General features: G+C 38.1%; 2 protein-coding genes across 4 annotated transcripts in view; one reads left to right on the forward strand and one right to left on the reverse strand.

The window, feature by feature from the left end:
• Positions 1 to 17,331, reverse strand: part of recql5 (RecQ helicase-like 5) — a 32,811-nt gene extending 15,480 nt beyond the window's left edge. For all 3 annotated transcript variants that reach the window (XR_013196714.1, XM_077211610.1, XM_077211609.1), the window contains exons 1-7: positions 17,150 to 17,331; positions 16,890 to 17,011; positions 15,079 to 15,594; positions 14,103 to 14,199; positions 13,889 to 14,000; positions 12,580 to 12,742; positions 12,412 to 12,494 (exon numbers count right to left, since the gene is read on the reverse strand). Coding sequence is in view for 2 of the 3 variants with exons in the window: in XM_077211610.1 (XP_077067725.1) it covers positions 12,412 to 12,494; positions 12,580 to 12,742; positions 13,889 to 14,000; positions 14,103 to 14,199; positions 15,079 to 15,594; positions 16,890 to 17,011; positions 17,150 to 17,243 (1,187 nt within the window). In the remaining variant the exon portion in view is untranslated. The remainder of the gene's footprint in view (positions 1 to 12,411; positions 12,495 to 12,579; positions 12,743 to 13,888; positions 14,001 to 14,102; positions 14,200 to 15,078; positions 15,595 to 16,889; positions 17,012 to 17,149) is intronic.
• smim5 (small integral membrane protein 5) lies at positions 3,554 to 12,378 on the forward strand. Its single transcript, XM_077211628.1, has 3 exons — positions 3,554 to 3,786; positions 8,511 to 8,634; positions 10,723 to 12,378. The coding sequence occupies exons 2-3, from the start codon at positions 8,517 to 8,519 to the stop codon at positions 10,812 to 10,814; spliced, it is 210 nt and encodes a 69-aa protein (XP_077067743.1). The 5' UTR covers positions 3,554 to 3,786; positions 8,511 to 8,516; the 3' UTR covers positions 10,815 to 12,378.
• Positions 17,332 to 17,828: the final 497 nt, after the last annotated feature.

The following is a 17,828-nucleotide window of genomic DNA, read 5'->3' on the forward strand; positions in this document are numbered from 1 at the left end:
GTATTGAGGTTGGTCATGTGGACAATACACTGTGATGACCAACAGAAAGTTGCTTGGTTTGAAAGTGACTTCTGTGTGAGTAGTGCTTCATGCATCACTACACTACAGACCTTTAATAGACCTTTTTTTTCTCAAAAAGATTTGTCAACATTTCATTAATGGGACCTTTGAAAGTCTGAGCAGAATTTTTATTTCAACAAACTTTGAGCACCATTAAAAGTCAACAGGCTCCTTCTGACCGACTGAAAGTGTTCAGTTCAGTATTACTTTAGAAAAACCAGTGCTGTTATATCTTATTAAATATTTGTTTGTTTTCGTTTTCTCTCCATATTTCTCTTGCCTCCTAAAGGCTGTGACACACCAAAAGGACTACAGGCAACTGTCAACTGTTCGACATGCTAAATCAGTCTGACTAGCAAAAAATAGAGTCACGCCGCAAAATTGGGGTGGCCTGTGCTCAACGACGTTGCCCAACCATCGGTTTGGTGCATCAGAGCCTTTAGACAAAACACCCCTGCTGGTCATTAGCTAGGTTTACATGTTGATGCTGCTGTTTGGGAACGCATTCGTTTAAAGGGGTGGTATAATGCCTCTTTTCACAAGATGTAAAATAAGTCTCTGATGTTCCCAGAGTGTGTACGTGAAGTTTTCGCTTAAAATACCTCACAGATTATTTTTTACAGCATGTTAAAATTGTCCCTTTTTGAGGGTGAGTAAAAACGTGTCGTTATGTGTCGGTCCCTTTAAATGCAAATGAGCTCTTGCTCCCGGCACAGAGGGCGGAGCTTCAAGAGCTTGTGTGTGTGTGTGTGTGTGTGTGTGTGTGTGTGCGCGTGTGTGTTAGCAGCTCCGATTACCTCATGCAGACACACACTAAAATGTCAGAAACTGTTCTGCCTTTTATGTTTAAACCCGGAGTCTGACAATGATGGAGAGACTCAAGAAGAAGTGACAACACATAGAATTCAAAAAGACATTTCTGAATGGTTAGTTGATGAATCTATATTGCTGATGTGAAGATTACTATCTTCAATTAGCACATTCTGCCATGATAATCTATAAAATCGCTCGAGTGTAAGATGTAAGATGCCTACAGAGTGTCACGCTATTGCATTTGTGTCACGTACTGTATTGCATGTGCAAAGACGGATGCGACAGCTTGAGCAGAATCACAAATGTGCTCGACTACAACAACTCTTCCTCTTCTCAACATGGACCCGGGTTTATGTAAATGTCAGGGTTTGTTTATCCAAGCATTAATGGCAAGGAAAGCCCCTTATACTTGTGAGCGGCACATATGAGGTGTTTCTCCCTCATATCTGCTTCAAACTCTTGATTAAATGTGGCATTTCTTTGTGTAGAATCCAGGATTCCTGTAATACGTTTGTCTTTTATGAGTTTAATAAATAACTCTGTCTCTGTCCAAACATACTGCGTCATCTTTAAAGAATGATTGACTTTGACTTTTTCTTTTTTTATGAGATATCCCAAAATATGTATCAAAATAAGTGGATGGAAACATATAGCTACTGTATGATTTCACTGTACGTACGGGAAACAGTCTCCTTTAGTGTTCAACGTCCGAAAGAAGGTCACATGGGAGAGTAAATGTTAACCTCTGTTTGAGAATGTTTACATTTTTGGTGAACTACCCGTTGCAAGTTTTCTGCAAGTGTAACGGCTGCACACACACACACTTACACATAAAGTGTGAACTCTAAAATAAACAGTTGCACATCCCACTTCTCTGAGGTCAGGGTTTCAGGTTTCAGAGTCTGAAATAGAGTCCCCCCCCCCCCCCCCAAAAAAACACATTTACATGGTCTGTCACACACAGACCACTGCCGCCCATAACTGTGTGTTTGTGGGTGTTCACTGCGACTCACACTGACCACGCTTTTCCCATTAGTGACACACAGAGCAATGCTTTCCTCCTTTCTCAATGTAGACACTATGTCTGAAAGCATATGCAACTTATGTAAAAAAAAAAATATGCAGAGAAATGCAGAAAAACGGATGAGGACTCATTCAATTTATGACATGTTCCAAGCACTCGCGACACTTCTTTTTTTTATTTTTATAAGTGTGTTGCTTTAAAACATCACATTGTTTCACACTTGTAAGGTGTGAAAGTTTCCCAGCTGTCTGACAGAGAGAGCAAATAAACTAACTATGAATAAAGTGAGCATATCTGGGTCATGTTTTATCCCAAAATCCAATAGATTGTGTTTTTCCATAAGGAAAATGGGATACACTGCATTTTACAATGACACTGTCGCAGGGTAATTATACAAACAAGTACTGAGTAATATTAATTACAAGTATGTACTATATAATTTGGGTTAGGATTTAGTTCTAGTTCTTAGAGTTAGTTGCTTGTAAGCATAATTTACAGTTATTACTATAGTATATGTAAGATGTGGAATAGGGACACTGGAAAATAAAGTGTTACTGGAAAATGAAGCCTATTTTTTATTCATTTATTTGCATTGTATACGTATTTTCATGACGATAAAGCACAACAACCAATTCTCAAGAAAATAAAATATATAAATCTAATAATATAACTAGGACATATTTCATTCGTAAATTATTCTGTCTTAAATTCATGCTGATTTCAAAAAGAAAAAAGATAAATAAATAATAATTAAAATACAATACAAATAACTATTAATTGTAAAAAAAGGATGGTCCTAAAACATATGTATGGACAACATATTTTTATATAATTATTAATTATTATTATTAAATATTAAATTTATTTTTTATTTCTGACTGTGTGGTGAGACATGACTTTAAATAGTGCGGTTAAGTCATTTTTTGACAAAATATTTTCACGTTGTTTTTTTTTACTTCATTGTGTGGTATGAAACAAAAGTTTGTGTTCACACTTATGATCCTCGCGGTCAAAAATGATGCATTGGAAAATTAATAAGAGACGAATTTCATCTAGTGGAAACGTTTAGTACTGCGGCCAAACAAAATCTGACTGAAAGCTCTTTTTTTGAGATATCAAGCACATATTTGGAACACAACTTGCTTAGATTTATGGCTTTGATTCTCACAATTTAAGACTAAAACATGATTAAAAAAATAAAATAAAAAATATATATATAAAAAAAAAATGTAAAATGTTTTCATAGCAATCCACTTTTTTCACTTTAGCAATAATCTGCCACGTGCCGTCTTTAAAAAGAGACCAAACTCTGTGCTCCAAGGCATTAAAATCTAGTACCAGAAAAAAATATTAAATAAACATTATCAAAGTAAAAATAGTACATAAATTTCCCTCAACAAATAACAAAAATATGTTGTTGTTTTTTACCTCCACAAGAGGAGCACCAGAGGGTTAACAACATATTATATAAGATCTATTGATGAGTGATATTGAAAAACAAATGTCCTACTTTTTAGGTCATTTGTTTCCCTAAATTCAGAGCATGCGCGCACACACACCCGCACTTTCAAAAGCACTTCCAGACTTTGTTTGACCAAAGGAGGAAAAACAGTTTCCACAGTGATTTGAGGGGAGGAGAAAAGACGGGGCCAGACAAAAAGGGGGTGGCGATGGATGTGGTAAACAGAGAGAGAGAGAGAGAGAGAGAACGCTACACAGCCCAGCCCAAAAGACTCGTTATACTGGAAAACTCAAAGACTGCAGGGCAAACACATCTGAGAGACACTTAGCAGCTCTCAACAACTGTATGACGGGACAGAGCGCGCTAACGGACCAAGTTCAGAAACAAGGAGAGATACAGGGGACGTGAACTACAAACTGGATCAAAGGTGAGAGCAGAGCAAGATCTGTGTGTGTGTGTGTGTGTGTGTGTGTGTGTGTGTGTGTTTGGAGTGACTGAGCATTGCAATAAAAACTTGGACTTAGTTTGTGCATCAACTTCCAAAAACATGCGAGACATTTACAAGAAGAAATGAAGGGGAACATGAGTCTGCACAGCGTCCAGCAACAGTATTTGGACACACAAACCCCACGTTGAGTTTTATTTGGTAAAATATACAAAGTGGGATTATTAGAAGTAAAGCTGGGCTATATATCCAATATAACCACTATTTCTGCTAGAAATATAAAAGTTATCAACATTGCGAATAATGTGTTTTTAATGCACTTTTTATTTAGTCATCATCACATGCACTTTCTGAAGAATTCGACTATTCCTCCATCCGCCTCTTGACTCACAATTTGCGGGAACAAAGACCGATTCACTTCCAACAATTCTACTAACTTGTCTTAATAGTTAGTAATATAGTTAATAAAAATGCAGCTGGTCATTGTTTGTTCATGTTAGCTCAGGTCCATTATATAATATGAAAAGATGCAACTTTTGATTTAAACGATGTATTAGGAAATCTTGAAATTAACATTACGTTTACCAAATGCTTTAGAGGTATTTCTCATTGTTAGTTGGTTAATGTAGTTTACTAATGTCAACAAATGGAGCCTTATTGTAAAGTGTTGCCAAAATATTGCTGTTATATAACTATCCATTGTTATATAGGAGCATATAAATAAAAATCCTTTTTCGTTGAACAGTAGTTTCCTAAAACGATGAATGCTAGTTTATAACCTTAAAATTATTGCACTTTATATATTGTCAAAATATACTGTGACACGTTGTGCTTGTGAAATATTAATTAATAATTAAAATTCTCATGAACTCAAAGGGAAACGACTAAAATATCACCATCTGATTCCAAGGCATTGAGCAGAAATGATGAAGACAAGTGAAGGTCTTGCAATTGTCCAATTTTGTTGTATAAAATGAAGTCAAATTTAACGCATTACAGAATATGATTCACAATTGCAGAAGCTAATTCACAAACTCATACTCTAATATTCACAAAAGATGATTTGCAAACGAACAACCAAATTAAAACTCACAAAAACATAATTCACAATATTAGATTGAAGGTTTTTGCACATTTCTGATGTTTCGACATGTACGAACTGATTGTTGAATCAATATGAATTTGTGTGAGACTTTTCCACCGATTAACAAATTGGCATTTTATTAAACGGACACTCTCTTTAGCCAATCAGATGTGAGTTTTCAGTCCAACCAATCAACATATACCTTGCGTAAATGCTTGACTCAAGAAGCATAATTGCGCATACACAATACACAATGTGCCAAAAATGACATTTTATTATGAAGAAAAAAAACTGCGCATAAACATGGTTAGTCTGGTTATCAGCCACCGGCTAATCGATTCAGCGGTTAACATTTAAACACAACAACACTACATGTAACCTGTGTAAAAACATTTGTCGTTTTTCGCATTGGGAAAAAATGTGAATTCACTTGTATGCCAGTAGGTGGCGTTTCAGGAACTGCAGAAATATAGCGGTTGCTAATGAATGCAACACAGCACATAAACACTACGTTATTACACATTGCAGAGGCAAGATAAAAATAATTTAATAATATTAATACATATCGCGACTGCTGTTTTATGTCCTGAAAATTAAATAATTAAGACTGTTTGTATTCCACTTGACATATTCAAGACTTCGTATGGCCGTAAATTTGATAAAACTGCATGTAAGACTTTTAAGGTACAACCATCCAGAAATGTGCTAAACCGTTAATTATAGAAGTATTTATAAAATGTGTTTTGCGTTTCTGCATCTTTATATGCATATATTTGGTTGCGCAATTGTCTTTTATGAGAATGAATAGGTTATGAGATGGTGAATTGCTGTTTACAAACTTTTCTTAAGATCCACAGTTTGCAAGAATACATATATAACACTTTACTGGCATAGAAAAAGCGACAATGGCTGCGTCCAAAATCGCATACTCTCGACTAGGCACTTACTTTAACACAATTATTCAATATTGCTGTTTTTAATTCACTAGTAAGGTACAAAATTTTACTTTAGGGGGGTGAATGTTTGTTTTATATATGAGCCAATTTGTTTTGTTTTTTAAACTCCATTTTTAACTTTAGTAACTCAATTAAAACCAATTCTCAGACTGTGATGTTGTATAGAATTAGGTATATATCCAGTCCCTCCAGAAAAACACGATGATGCTATCGCATAATTCAATGCATAATCAGCCAAAGTCCGCATATTTATGCGGGGGCCGCATTTTTTCAAATACGCCGCACTTTTGCCGCATAAATTTCAGATTTCCGCGCAAAATATGCGGGGCTTGCATGATTTCATAATCCCCGCATTTTCGTTGCAAAAAAGTCACAAATATCTCAGCAGAAAGTTGAAAAATGTTGCGTTTACGTCACACAAGAGCAGCCATTTCCCCCTGTTGCCATGGAAACGTTATGAAGTGAAGTAATTACGCGACTTGAACATCATCGAAAAGCTGTAAAACAGGAAGCACACATTTATTTTTTTTGTTAAGTTTGAGCCATGTGTTTATTAAGGTCTGAAATAAAACAAGATGAGAACTTAAATACTCCCAGCACTTTCTGTGATGTAGTATCCTTGCTTATCATTGGAAGTAATAAGAAATGACTCTTTACATTAAGTTAGTAGCCTAGTGAGAACAGGGTGTGAGGGGAATCACTTTTTTCTCTCTTTTTCATCAAACTACAGTTTTTGCAAGTTCCCGCAATTTCAACGCATAAAATTGCATAAATATCCTGCATATTCCATCGCATTTTTTAAGAAAACGTGCCGCATAATCAAGGATTTTTCCCCGCAACAATCACAAAATAAATCCGCATTTTTCTGGAAGGACTGAATATCTAGAAGGAATAGAATTAGAACAGAATAACATCAGTGTCCTGATGACATCAGACCGTCATCACATTCAACACAGGACAATCTGAACTCAATTTAACCGAGGAAACAGTGTTGAAAGGAGGGATAACAGTAAGGAATGATTCTTTCACCAGCAGAGTTTATACAGTGATGGCACACCCAACAGCGTCTCTCACGTGGAAACACACCCGCGACGCAGCAGAAATTAATGACAAGCTCAACTAGCAGGTTCTGCTTTTTTCTGGTTTCATCACATTCTTCAGCAAAACCACAGGAAACATTCTGCAAGGCCTCGGCTCTGAACTACTGCCATCTATTTGAGTCTTTTTGACTCCAAACGTCCACAGGAATAATTGTACTTACTCAAAAAACGTATTTTAATCTAATCTAATCTGTAAATTAAACAAGGACCGTTTACACGACACCACTTTCAACTAAAAACAGAAAACTTGTAATCCGTTTTGTGGCCGTTCGAGTTTTGGGGCCTGAAAACGCAAACTTTTGAAAATTTGAAAACGACACTCTTATCGTCTCTGTGTAAACTACTAAAACGTGTATCTGTGAAAACGGGGATGTCATGCGCATATATATCGCGTGTTCATTTTATATGAGAGTAGTGTTTCTTCACAAAGTGACATCGCCATCTACTGGCCTGGCATGAAAAATACAGCGGTTTTACTCGTTTTTCGTGGATCCGTGTGAACGGGGATCATTTTGACAATGCTGTCGCCTGCATGCTAAAAAACAGTAAGGAAAAATGTTTCCTTTTTTAGTACATTGTTGCAGTGCAAACATTCCCTAAAATAGTCATAACACAAATAAAATAATTTTATTTCATGATTTCACAAGTTTTAATAGCTGAATGTTCTTCAGGGAGGCCACTCTTTTAACCCGAGATTTTACATTATGGTTTTTTAAAAATATTTTTACCCACTTTGATAAAATATTTTAATGCTTGGCATAATAAGGAAAAACTCAAATATTTGTTATAAAAATGCCCATGGCACCTTAAAATTAGTTTACAAGTTTAGAGATATCACTTTTAAAATCAGGCTTCCTCATACAGTATTTCCAGGTTTTCCAAGACCATGGGAATACTGGTTCTTCAAAAAAAGAAAAAAAAACTTTTTAAGGGGGAGGGGAATTTAAATGAGAAATGTCTTAATATTTACCTTTTAAAGCTTATTTTAAAGCTAGTTTTGTCATTTTGAGGCCCGGCACCCTGACACGGATCAAATATGTGCTATTTGATTTCAGATCGTATAACCATATAACTATCAACATAATTATATATTGAGTTTACCTGTCTGAAGGGTCTTTTTTGACTTTTATATTGTACACTGTAAAAAAAAACTGGTAGCTGAGGTTTCCATGAATGATTATTTAAAAAAATACAATAAAAATGTATATAACTTTACAGAACAGCCTTACAGTTTAAAACTGTTGTTATTTAAAAAATAACAACAGCAACAGCAGCACTTTCAGCTGAATTGGCAAGACCACACATAACAGCTTTCCACTGTAAATAAGGTGATTTGTCTATTTATATTTACAAAAACAGTATATTTAACTGTACTATTACATGAAGTGTAAGGTTGGATCCATTACAGTTTTTTCCATTAGGGGAATTAACCATTGCCTTTAACCAACGGCAGATCTTTACAGTCACATTTGTACAGTTAAGATCGCAATCATTTTTGACAGTGTCCAACGGATCGAGTCAGTCTTGTGACTGTGAAGACAAACTCGAGTTTGTGCTTGTGTTTAGGTCAGAATGGGCGCTTCAGAGGACGTGATGGGAATCCTCCAGAGCATCTGGACCAAACTGCAGGCTCTTCCCCAGGAGCACCCGCTCACACAGACGGCGTTCCTCATCATCCTGCTGTTCTTCTGTAAGCTCAACCTCCTTCCTACACTGGGCTGTCATTACGTCTCTGGACCGAGGCCGCGTTTATCTGAACACGAGGCGGAGAGGCTATAACAGGCTCTTACTGTGATTAAAGGCTGCACATCCATATTTATCCTGCTATTTTAGTGAGCGCACTGCACTTAAACTCTAACTAGCTGACTCTAATTGTGGGACTGTAGTTGTTAAAGTTAGGGAGTCGTTCTGAAGCTTGGTTTGCATAAATGCAAAAACAAGTTCTCAAAGTTACAGTTTCATAGGATAGCACTTAATTTTACTATACAATGATTCTTTAAAAGCTTTCCTACCAAAGACTGACAAAAAGGTTAAAGTCACCATGAAATCTTTTATGGAATATTGCAGTATTTATTATAAAGTACCATGGTCTGTCTGATTACTCAATTCTGATTGGCTGGAAGGTGTGCATTAAAACAGTTTAATGCACAGGTAGATCCGGTCAGTTTAATCCCGGTTCTATATTAATGTGCTGTTTTCATTGAAGCGCACACACACACACACATCACTTACACACAAAGATCGGCGATCGCTCTGCTTTCCCCTTAACATCGCTGATTTTGTAGCTTTTGAAACTCATCCACGGCTAGCTGTGCATTAAACGCTTTACATTTGCTTCCATGTTGTGCATTAAAATAGTTAAACACACAGCTAGCCGTGGATTATCCTTTAGGATAATAACTCCGCTTCGCGTCGTGACCGCATTACCACCTCGGGTGTGCATTATTTTTCTAATAATTCAATGGCCTGTCGTCAATTATTCCTTATTTATCAGTGGCACATAATATTTTTAAATGTATGTGCCCTTGTAATCTTCAATCAAAATAACTCCCCCTCCTCTTGCAGCTCATCTCTTCTCTGATGATGCGTTCACTGGCGAGAGGGCGGGGCAACCTGTCACTCACATTCGATCCACCAATAGCAAACCACAACCATCCAATCAAATCCCCACAGACAAAATCAAGCCCCGCCCTACATCTGTTCTTGTTCCAGAAGCCGTTTCACGCTGATATACGTCACAACAGAGAAGAAAAGACCGTCACAGCTTCTGTTTCATTCCATTTTTAAGTTAGTTTGAGAAAACAGTTCAGGGCTTTTCACTCTTGAACTAGTTAACCCTGGGTCATTTTAAACCCAGAGTAAACTGAATCCTGGGTTTTCTTGATTCACATTGTTCAGAATTTAATCAAGGTTAACACTTAATCCTTTCCTTAACCATGGGTGAACGTCCTCATTTGCATATTTGCGGCATCAGTGTAACTGATTGGACGAACGCAGCACGTGACCAGTTTACATAAAGGCACAATCATTGGACATACTCATATTTTATATTGCCGTAGCCAACTATCAGCTTTATACTGAATGGACCTTTCAGATGAAGGGAAGAACGAAACAGTCTCTTTACTCCAATTGTCACGTTTTCTACCACCATTTGACATTTTTCCCCTCAAACACTGAAGCTACTGTTTATGGGGCGGCAGTGGCTCAGTGGTTCACGTAGGTTGTCTACAAACCAAAAGGTTGGTGGTTCGATCCCCGGTTCCACCTGACCAAGTGTCGAGGTGTCCATGAGCAAGACACCTAACCCCAGCTGCTCCCGACGAGCTGGATGGCGCCTTGCATGGCTGACACCGCCGTCGGTGTGTGAATGAGTGCGTGAATGGGTGAATGTGCGGCAATATGTAAAGCGCTTTGGTGGCCATTGGGTCTGTTAAAGTGCTATATAAATGCAGTCCATTTACCATTTATACAGCGCGCAATGTTTCCATGACTGTACAAAGCATGTGAATATGAGGCATGCTATTGGTTGTCGGTTGCTAAGCAACTATTCACACTGTACAAGTGCAATGCGGGGTTAACATGCCGAAAGTTGCTCCGGAGCAGGGTTTCATAACCTTGGGTAGAAAAACGGTGCTAACCCTCTTCTACATTACAAGTGTGAAACGCTCAGAGTTAAAAGCAGGGTTTAGAACGACAATAACCCAGGGTTAAGCGTAGAGTGAAAAGCCCTTTTAATTACGCCGTGTGACTAAATCTCCACGTTTTCTTCTTCTTCCAGTGACATTCATCGCTCTGATCGTAACTGGATGCGTTTACGGCTGCTGCGGCTGCTGCACTGGCGGGTCCAGAAACAAAGTCTCTGCCGTCTGAAACACGGGCAGCAAGAAGACACAAACAGACCACAATGGGCCAAAATATCATGAAGCAAATCTTCAGATGCAGAAACAAGCATCTGGCTGAGGATTATGGTCTCCCTTAATTATGGAAGTCTCAAATAAACATTAAATTCCCAACCTCTGTCATTATATGAACGGTGAACCACTGTGAAACCAGCGGCTGCCCTCTGCTGGTCACTTATACTACTGCAGTAGCAGAGCAGAGATGAAGAAACAAGAGGGAAAGTGTATCGCAGATCTCAGGTGCAATACCATTCAGAAGTGTGGAGGCAGTAAGAATAAGTATTTCCATTTAGCAAGGGCATCTAATTGATACGAAGGGTCAGTAAAGACATTTTTCTAAAAGATTTCCGTCATATAAATGCTGTTCTTTTGAACTTTCTATTCATCAAGGAATCCTGAAAACTGTGTCATAGTTTTCGCAAAAATATAAAGCAGCACAACTGTTTTCGACATTGATAATCATAAATGTTTCTTGAGCAGCAAATCATTGGTTTCCGAAGGATCATGTGACACTGGAGTAATGATGCTGAAAATTCACAGGAATAAGGCCGTGTGTCCACCAAAGCGTTTTTTCACATAGCTGGCGTAAAATTCCAATTGTTTTCAATGGGAGCGCCACATTTTTTAAACGCCATGAGCGAAACGAGGCGCTGAGCGTGTATTTAACACTCAAGCGCTGAGCGTTCGGCGTTTTTTACTGGTCGCCGAGAGTTGAAAAATGTTCAACTTTGGGTAAAACGCTGCGCTCATCACTGTCACTTTTTACACAGCTGTCCAATCACAGTGGAGGAGGGGCGGGACTAATACCACACCGACCAACTGTCACAACATTCTTTCTGTACAACAACGTCAACCAGCAGAGCTAAACGAACAAAATGGATGAAAAATACATTTTTAGTATGAAACAAATTATCTGCGAAATCGATTACAAGTAAACTGTGCTGCGGATATTCTGTATGATAGCAACGAATCGTGTCAACTGAAAAAACGATCCGCTGCCAAAACGCTCTCAAGCGCCCACAGCTATGCGGTTTCAGCAGAGCGTCCAGCGTTTTTAGCCGGCTTTGGTGGACACAAGGCCTAAATCACATTTTACAATATATTCACATAGAAAACAGCTATTTTAAATTGTAATAATATTCCATAGTATTTCTGTTTTAACTTGACCAAATAAACGCAGCCTTGGTGAGCAGAAGAGACTTCTTTCAAAACATGAAGAAACCTTACAGACTCCGACATTTTGAAAGATAGTATCTGATATTTTTTTAAAAAATGCATGTAGACTTAATACTACTATCATGTTGTATTAATATCATGTGCTAAACAGAGGAAAATAGAGCTGAGATGCTGGGGAAATAAAATGTAAATAATCAAACATGCTAAAAAAAAATGTAACTAAAAATAAAAAATTGTGTATTTTTATTTTTATTCAAATTAAATGCATTTTATGGATATAACGTGATACAAAATATTCATGCATGTTTTGTTTTTGAAACACACTGTTTTGTTTTATTAAACACATATTATACCTTCAATCCCGGATATCAGTTGTCTGTGTTTGAACTCACCCTTCTTGCTCACAAAAAGCAACCATTGCCTCGAAGTCCAGAATGGGCGCCTTGTCCTGCTCTTTCTGTGATCCTCGCTTCTCCTGAATTCAAAACACTCTGTATTTCAGACACAATGAATGTCTAGCTGTAAGTATGAAGACATCCAGATCGGATGTTGTTCCCGACCTGTTTGCGCGTGATTTCTTTGCGGATGAGGAAGCCGAGCTGGTCTCTGTCTTTGGGAGAGTAGTAAATCCTGCAGGACGACGGCAGTCCGTCACGGCCAGCTCGTCCCGACTCCTGATAGTAACTCGCCAAAGATTTCGCCACATTCCAGTGAACGACAAACCTGAAAACATACAGACACAGTAAAGCACAGATGCGAGAAAATTAGCTTGTCTGAAATGTCTAGTGATTTATCAACCCTCTGGTGCTCTTCGAAAAATTTTACGTGTTAGTTTTTTTGTTTACTTCCTCGGAAGGTTACAAAACTTGGTAAAGGTTTTGGCACTTGCTACGTGAACACACAAAAAATCATGGACATGATTCGAAAAGGTTTAATGGTCCTGAAAAAAAAAAGAGTCACACTTGTGTTCCTCGCGGTCAAAAATAACGCAATTGGAAATGAATGGGATTTCATCTAGTGGAGACGTTTGGTACTGCGGCCTAAACAAAATCTGACTGAAAGCTCTTTTTTTTCAAAACACAACTTGTTTAGATTTATGGCTTTAATTTTCTTGCAGTTTTAGAGTAAAACTTGTTTTGGGAAAAATACATTTCATATAAAAATTGAAAATAGTATTTTTGTGCATTTTTCACAAACATAAACTTCTATAACATGTTTTTAAGTTTAATTTTAAAAAAACACGCCACGTGAGGAGCACCAACTGAAGAAAAAGTATTTAGGTATCATAATCCTTTGCACCACAGAAAGAAAAGCAATAAAGCAGATTTGTTTCCTGATTTAGTCAGTGAATGGCCTAGACTTTTTTAAAGGATTTATAAAAAAGGCACCAAATAAATGGAATAAATCAAAGTAAATGAGAACGATTCGTTCACGACTGAAACACCACAATTTTGTATGTTTTTATTTTTCATCTTATTTATTTCTACTGTTCAACAGTTTAGGGTCAGTTAGATTTTCCCACTTTTTTAAAGACACAACTGTTTTCAACATTGATGATAATAATAAACGTTTCTTGAGCATCAAATCGCCATATTATAATGATTTCTGAAGGATCATGTGACACTGAAGACTGGAGTAATGATGCTGAAAACTCAGCTTTGATCACAGGAATAAATTACATTTTAACAGATACTGAAATAGAAAAGAGCAATATTAAAGTGTAATAATATTTCACAATATTACAGTTTTTACTGTGTTTCTAATCAAATAAAGTTTGGTGAGCAGAAGAGACTTCTTTCAAAAACATAAATAGATTCTACAGACTCCAAACTTTTGAACATTAGTGTACACTTACGTTGAGAAACTCACCTGACATTGGCCTTGTCCACTCCCATACCAAAACTGATGGTGGCCACAATAACAGGCACTTTATCAGCCATCCAGTCAGCCTGACTCTCTGTGCGATCGCCCGCCTTCAGCCCTAGATAGAGAGAGAGATAGAATGAGCTTCCTGTGCAAACATGCACAACAACATTACACACAAACGTCTATAAAGCACAGAAAGACGGCAGGATCACCTCACCTGCATGGTAGGGCTTGGCTGAAATTCCCAATTTAGTCAATCTATGAGCCACTTCCTCACAACTCTCTCGGGTTCGACAGTAAACAATCCCACATCCCTGCAAACCATAAATTGCTTTTAACATTATATCATCTTGCTTTATAAAACATTAAGGAATAGCAAAAAATTGAAATTCATAATTTTCTCACGCTCATGTTGTTCCAAACCTGAATGACTTTATTAGTCCCAAAAGGAGACGTTTCACAGAATGTCAAAGTTGCACTTTTCTATGCAATGAAAATGAAAAGTGACTGACAATGTTGAGATCCAGAAAAGCGTTTAATGTTGTTTATATGTCTATGTGGTGTTTTTAATATGCTTTAAGACAAACCATGTGCAAATTCATAAGTCGACACCATTGCTGAGTATTTTCTCCTTAAAACTGCAGTGAACCAAAGACAGTCTCAAAAACACGGTTTGAAATCGCTGGTGTTTCTGACGTCACAAACTTGTAACCAATCAGATCAACGTGTGACGAGTGGATCTCTGAGCTGGTGTGAGTGAGTGGAGGCGGAACTAATTTGCATATGCATTTGTAAAGAACCGCGTATACTAAATTAGGCAAGGGTGTAGAGTTACAGTCAAGCTATTTAAATGTGCATGACTTGAGATACTTCCAAGACTTGAAATATAGCCTAGTTGTTATTAACGGAAGAACTTCCCCTTCGCTTCAGATTTTAAATCTCCCTTAAGTTCACGTACATTCAATTATAGCACGTCAAAATGTGTCCTCCCAGGTTTGATGTCTAAGACTTTAAACATCAGTGAATCTTGTGCCTTGACATTGATGACACACTTTTGACACACTCTGACACACTATATTAGAATTAGTTCTTTCCCACTTTTATTGAATGGATGAAATGAAGCTTCATTGTTCTGCGAAGTCGTACTGGTTGAGAACAACATGAGGGCGAGTAAAACATAAATAGCGACAGACCTTTTCAGCTGTATTTCCGCCCAGCGCCTCTTTAGCAAACGCAAGCAAGTGGACGTAAGGTTCGGGCAGCAGATCCCGGAAGATCACGTCATACTTCAAGTTCTTCCGGAAAACTGGCGTGGTAAAGAGGAGTGGTGAGCGCAGTTTGAGCGAGCGCTCGATGTCCTCCTGCACTCTCTTGGGCGCCGTGGCTGTGAGCGCTACGCAGGGAACGTCCCCCAGACGGGAGCGCAGGTCGCCCAGCTTCAGATAGTCCGGTCGGAAGTCATGCCCCCACTGGGAGACGCAGTGAGCTTCATCCACCGCCAGATACGCCAGGAGACCCCGCGAGCACAGCGAGCTCAAGCAGGGCTGGAAGGACGGAGACGCCACCATCTCGGGAGTGATGTAGAGCAGCTTGAGCCGAGGACTCTCGCTCTCCAGATCTGCCAGGATCTGCCGGCGCTCAGCCGAGGGAAGCTTGGAGTTGATGGATCGTGCGGGAACATTGAGAGCTTTCAGGTGCTCCACTTGATCCTGGAGCAGCACAAACATGACGAATCAACACAAGCTTAAAAAGAGATCGGGCCCTATTTTAACGATGTAAGCGCATGGTCTAAAAGGGTTGTCGCTATTCTCTTAATGGGTAATGGGGGTGTTAGAATCATGTTAGAATGATTTCTGAAGGATCATATGACTCTGAAGACTGGAGTAATGATGCTGAAAATTCAGCTTTGATCACAGGAGTAAACTATATTTTAAAATATATTCAAATAGGAAACCGCTATTTTAAATTCTCATAATAGTTAACAATAGTACTGTTTTTTTTTTTTAAATCAAATAAATGCAGCTTTGTTGAGCAGAAGAGACTTCTTTTAAAAGCATTAAAAATCTTACCGATCCCAAACATTTGAACGGCAGTGTGTGTATCTTATATATATATATATATATATATATATATATATATATATATATATATATATATATAAAGAATTATAATTAATCATTTATTAATCTTCCAGTGGCCCCTGGTTGAGATTGAGAACCGGGACTGCTAGACCAATCTGTAAATTTATTTCAATTCTGCAGTAAACAATGAGCATGTCATTATAATGTTCCCATATGGACTAGGTTACTGTTATGCTGCTTTGTTGTCCTTTTGGAGCTCAACGGCCAGAAATACAGGCTTTGAAACACACAAGGGTGCGTAGATGATGACAGAGGCTGCGTCCGAAATCACACACTCTCTTGAGCAGGAACTTCTTTTGAATAAGCAATTGCTTCTCGACTGCTAAAAAAGTACTTTCTAGTACGAATGTGTGTGGAATGAATGTAATCTGTAAGTACGGCATCCGCCATGTAGTCATTAGCATGTGAACTAACAGGGTCAGTTGCGTCGCTTCACTGCCATTCACAAATCCTCTCCTGTGGCCTCATGGGACAGTAAAGTTCAATCGAATACACACTTCAGAATCTCACCGGAAGTAGATCATCCGGGATCTTTTTGCCACTTTTATGAGTACTGTGAATTCAGATGTACTTCTTTTGTCACATACTGGTTTTCACCTACCAGGAAAGTAATGTGATTTCGGATGCAGCCAGAATTGACTTTTTCTGATAATTATTGCTTTATATCACGGTTTATCAGCGGATGCCAATTATCTCAAAACAGTCAAACATAGTCTGGCCAATAACACTAATGCCAACCATAGTTTGCTTATGAACCAGCAGCTCCCTGCTCAAAGGCTATTGTGTGGCTGCAGCTTATCCATGCTGACAGATATGGCTTATATGTGTGGATGGGATGAGTTTTGTCAACAGTATTGATTCACCTGTATGAGCGCGATGAGAGGAGAAATGACCAGAGTGATGCCGCTGGACAGAAGAGCAGGGAGCTGATAGACCAGAGACTTGCCTGCTCCAGTGGGCATACATACAAACGCATCTCTGTCACCTGCGAGACACACACACACACACACACACACACACACACATCAGGACAACAATAACAACAACAACACTACCGCACTACCATTCAGCGAGCTCCTGCCATTTAGCCCATTATAACCCAGTGTAAATGTGTCATTGTCACCCTTCAGCACTGCTTTCACGGCATCTTCCTGCTGCTGAGAGCGAAAACTGTCGAATCCGAAGTGTTTCTTTAGCGCCCGGTGAATGGCACTCATAATAACTACATCAACAACCTCAAAATTCACTCAACTTTGCTTCTTTGAGATTTGGGTCGCGCACACAGATGACGTCATTGTGCGACGCAAATATAGTGCGTTCCTTTGAGTTTCATCTTTCATCTTCATCTTTCATCGCATAGCCTAAGTTACATAAATGCACGTTTTGCCATCATAAATCGCATTTTAAATTTTGTATGCTTTCCGTATCTGAAAACAATACCATCTTATTTAATTTTCGGATTAATAAATGTTTTTTTTTGAAGATTTTTGAAGGAAAAAAAATAATTCAGTTTGTTTGATTTGATTATAAAATAGGCTATTTGTTGTAGAAGTAATGAAAATCTTGCTCTTTCTTTCTTTCTTTCATTGATATTGCATTTAACCCTCCTATTGTAGCTATTCGGGTCCGTTGATCTCGTAAAGGTACAGAATTTAAAGAAAAAACAAATCCATAATTTTTAGTACAACGATGAAACTTCTTGCTTTGGTAAGACTTTCAAAATATTTTAAACAAAAAAGTAAAGAGATATAATAACCATTTAAACTAAACTGTTGCGTTCGGGTCCGTTATTTAATGGCATG

Source organism: Siphateles boraxobius, unplaced genomic scaffold, assembly GCF_051911475.1.
Source record: "Siphateles boraxobius isolate OS27281-9 unplaced genomic scaffold, OSU_SipBor_1 66, whole genome shotgun sequence".
In the NCBI taxonomy this organism is placed as follows: Eukaryota; Metazoa; Chordata; class Actinopteri; order Cypriniformes; family Leuciscidae; genus Siphateles; species Siphateles boraxobius.

What these genes read in the sequence shown, in the direction of transcription:
- smim5 (XM_077211628.1), top strand. Translation starts at nt 8,517, where the DNA reads ATGGGCGCTTCAGAGGACGTGATGGGAATCCTCCAGAGCATCTGGACC. An exon ending in CATCATCCTGCTGTTCTTCT is followed by an intron (nt 8,635 to 10,722) that starts GTAAGCTCAACC and finishes TTCTTCTTCCAG; the next exon opens with TGACATTCATCGCTCTGATC.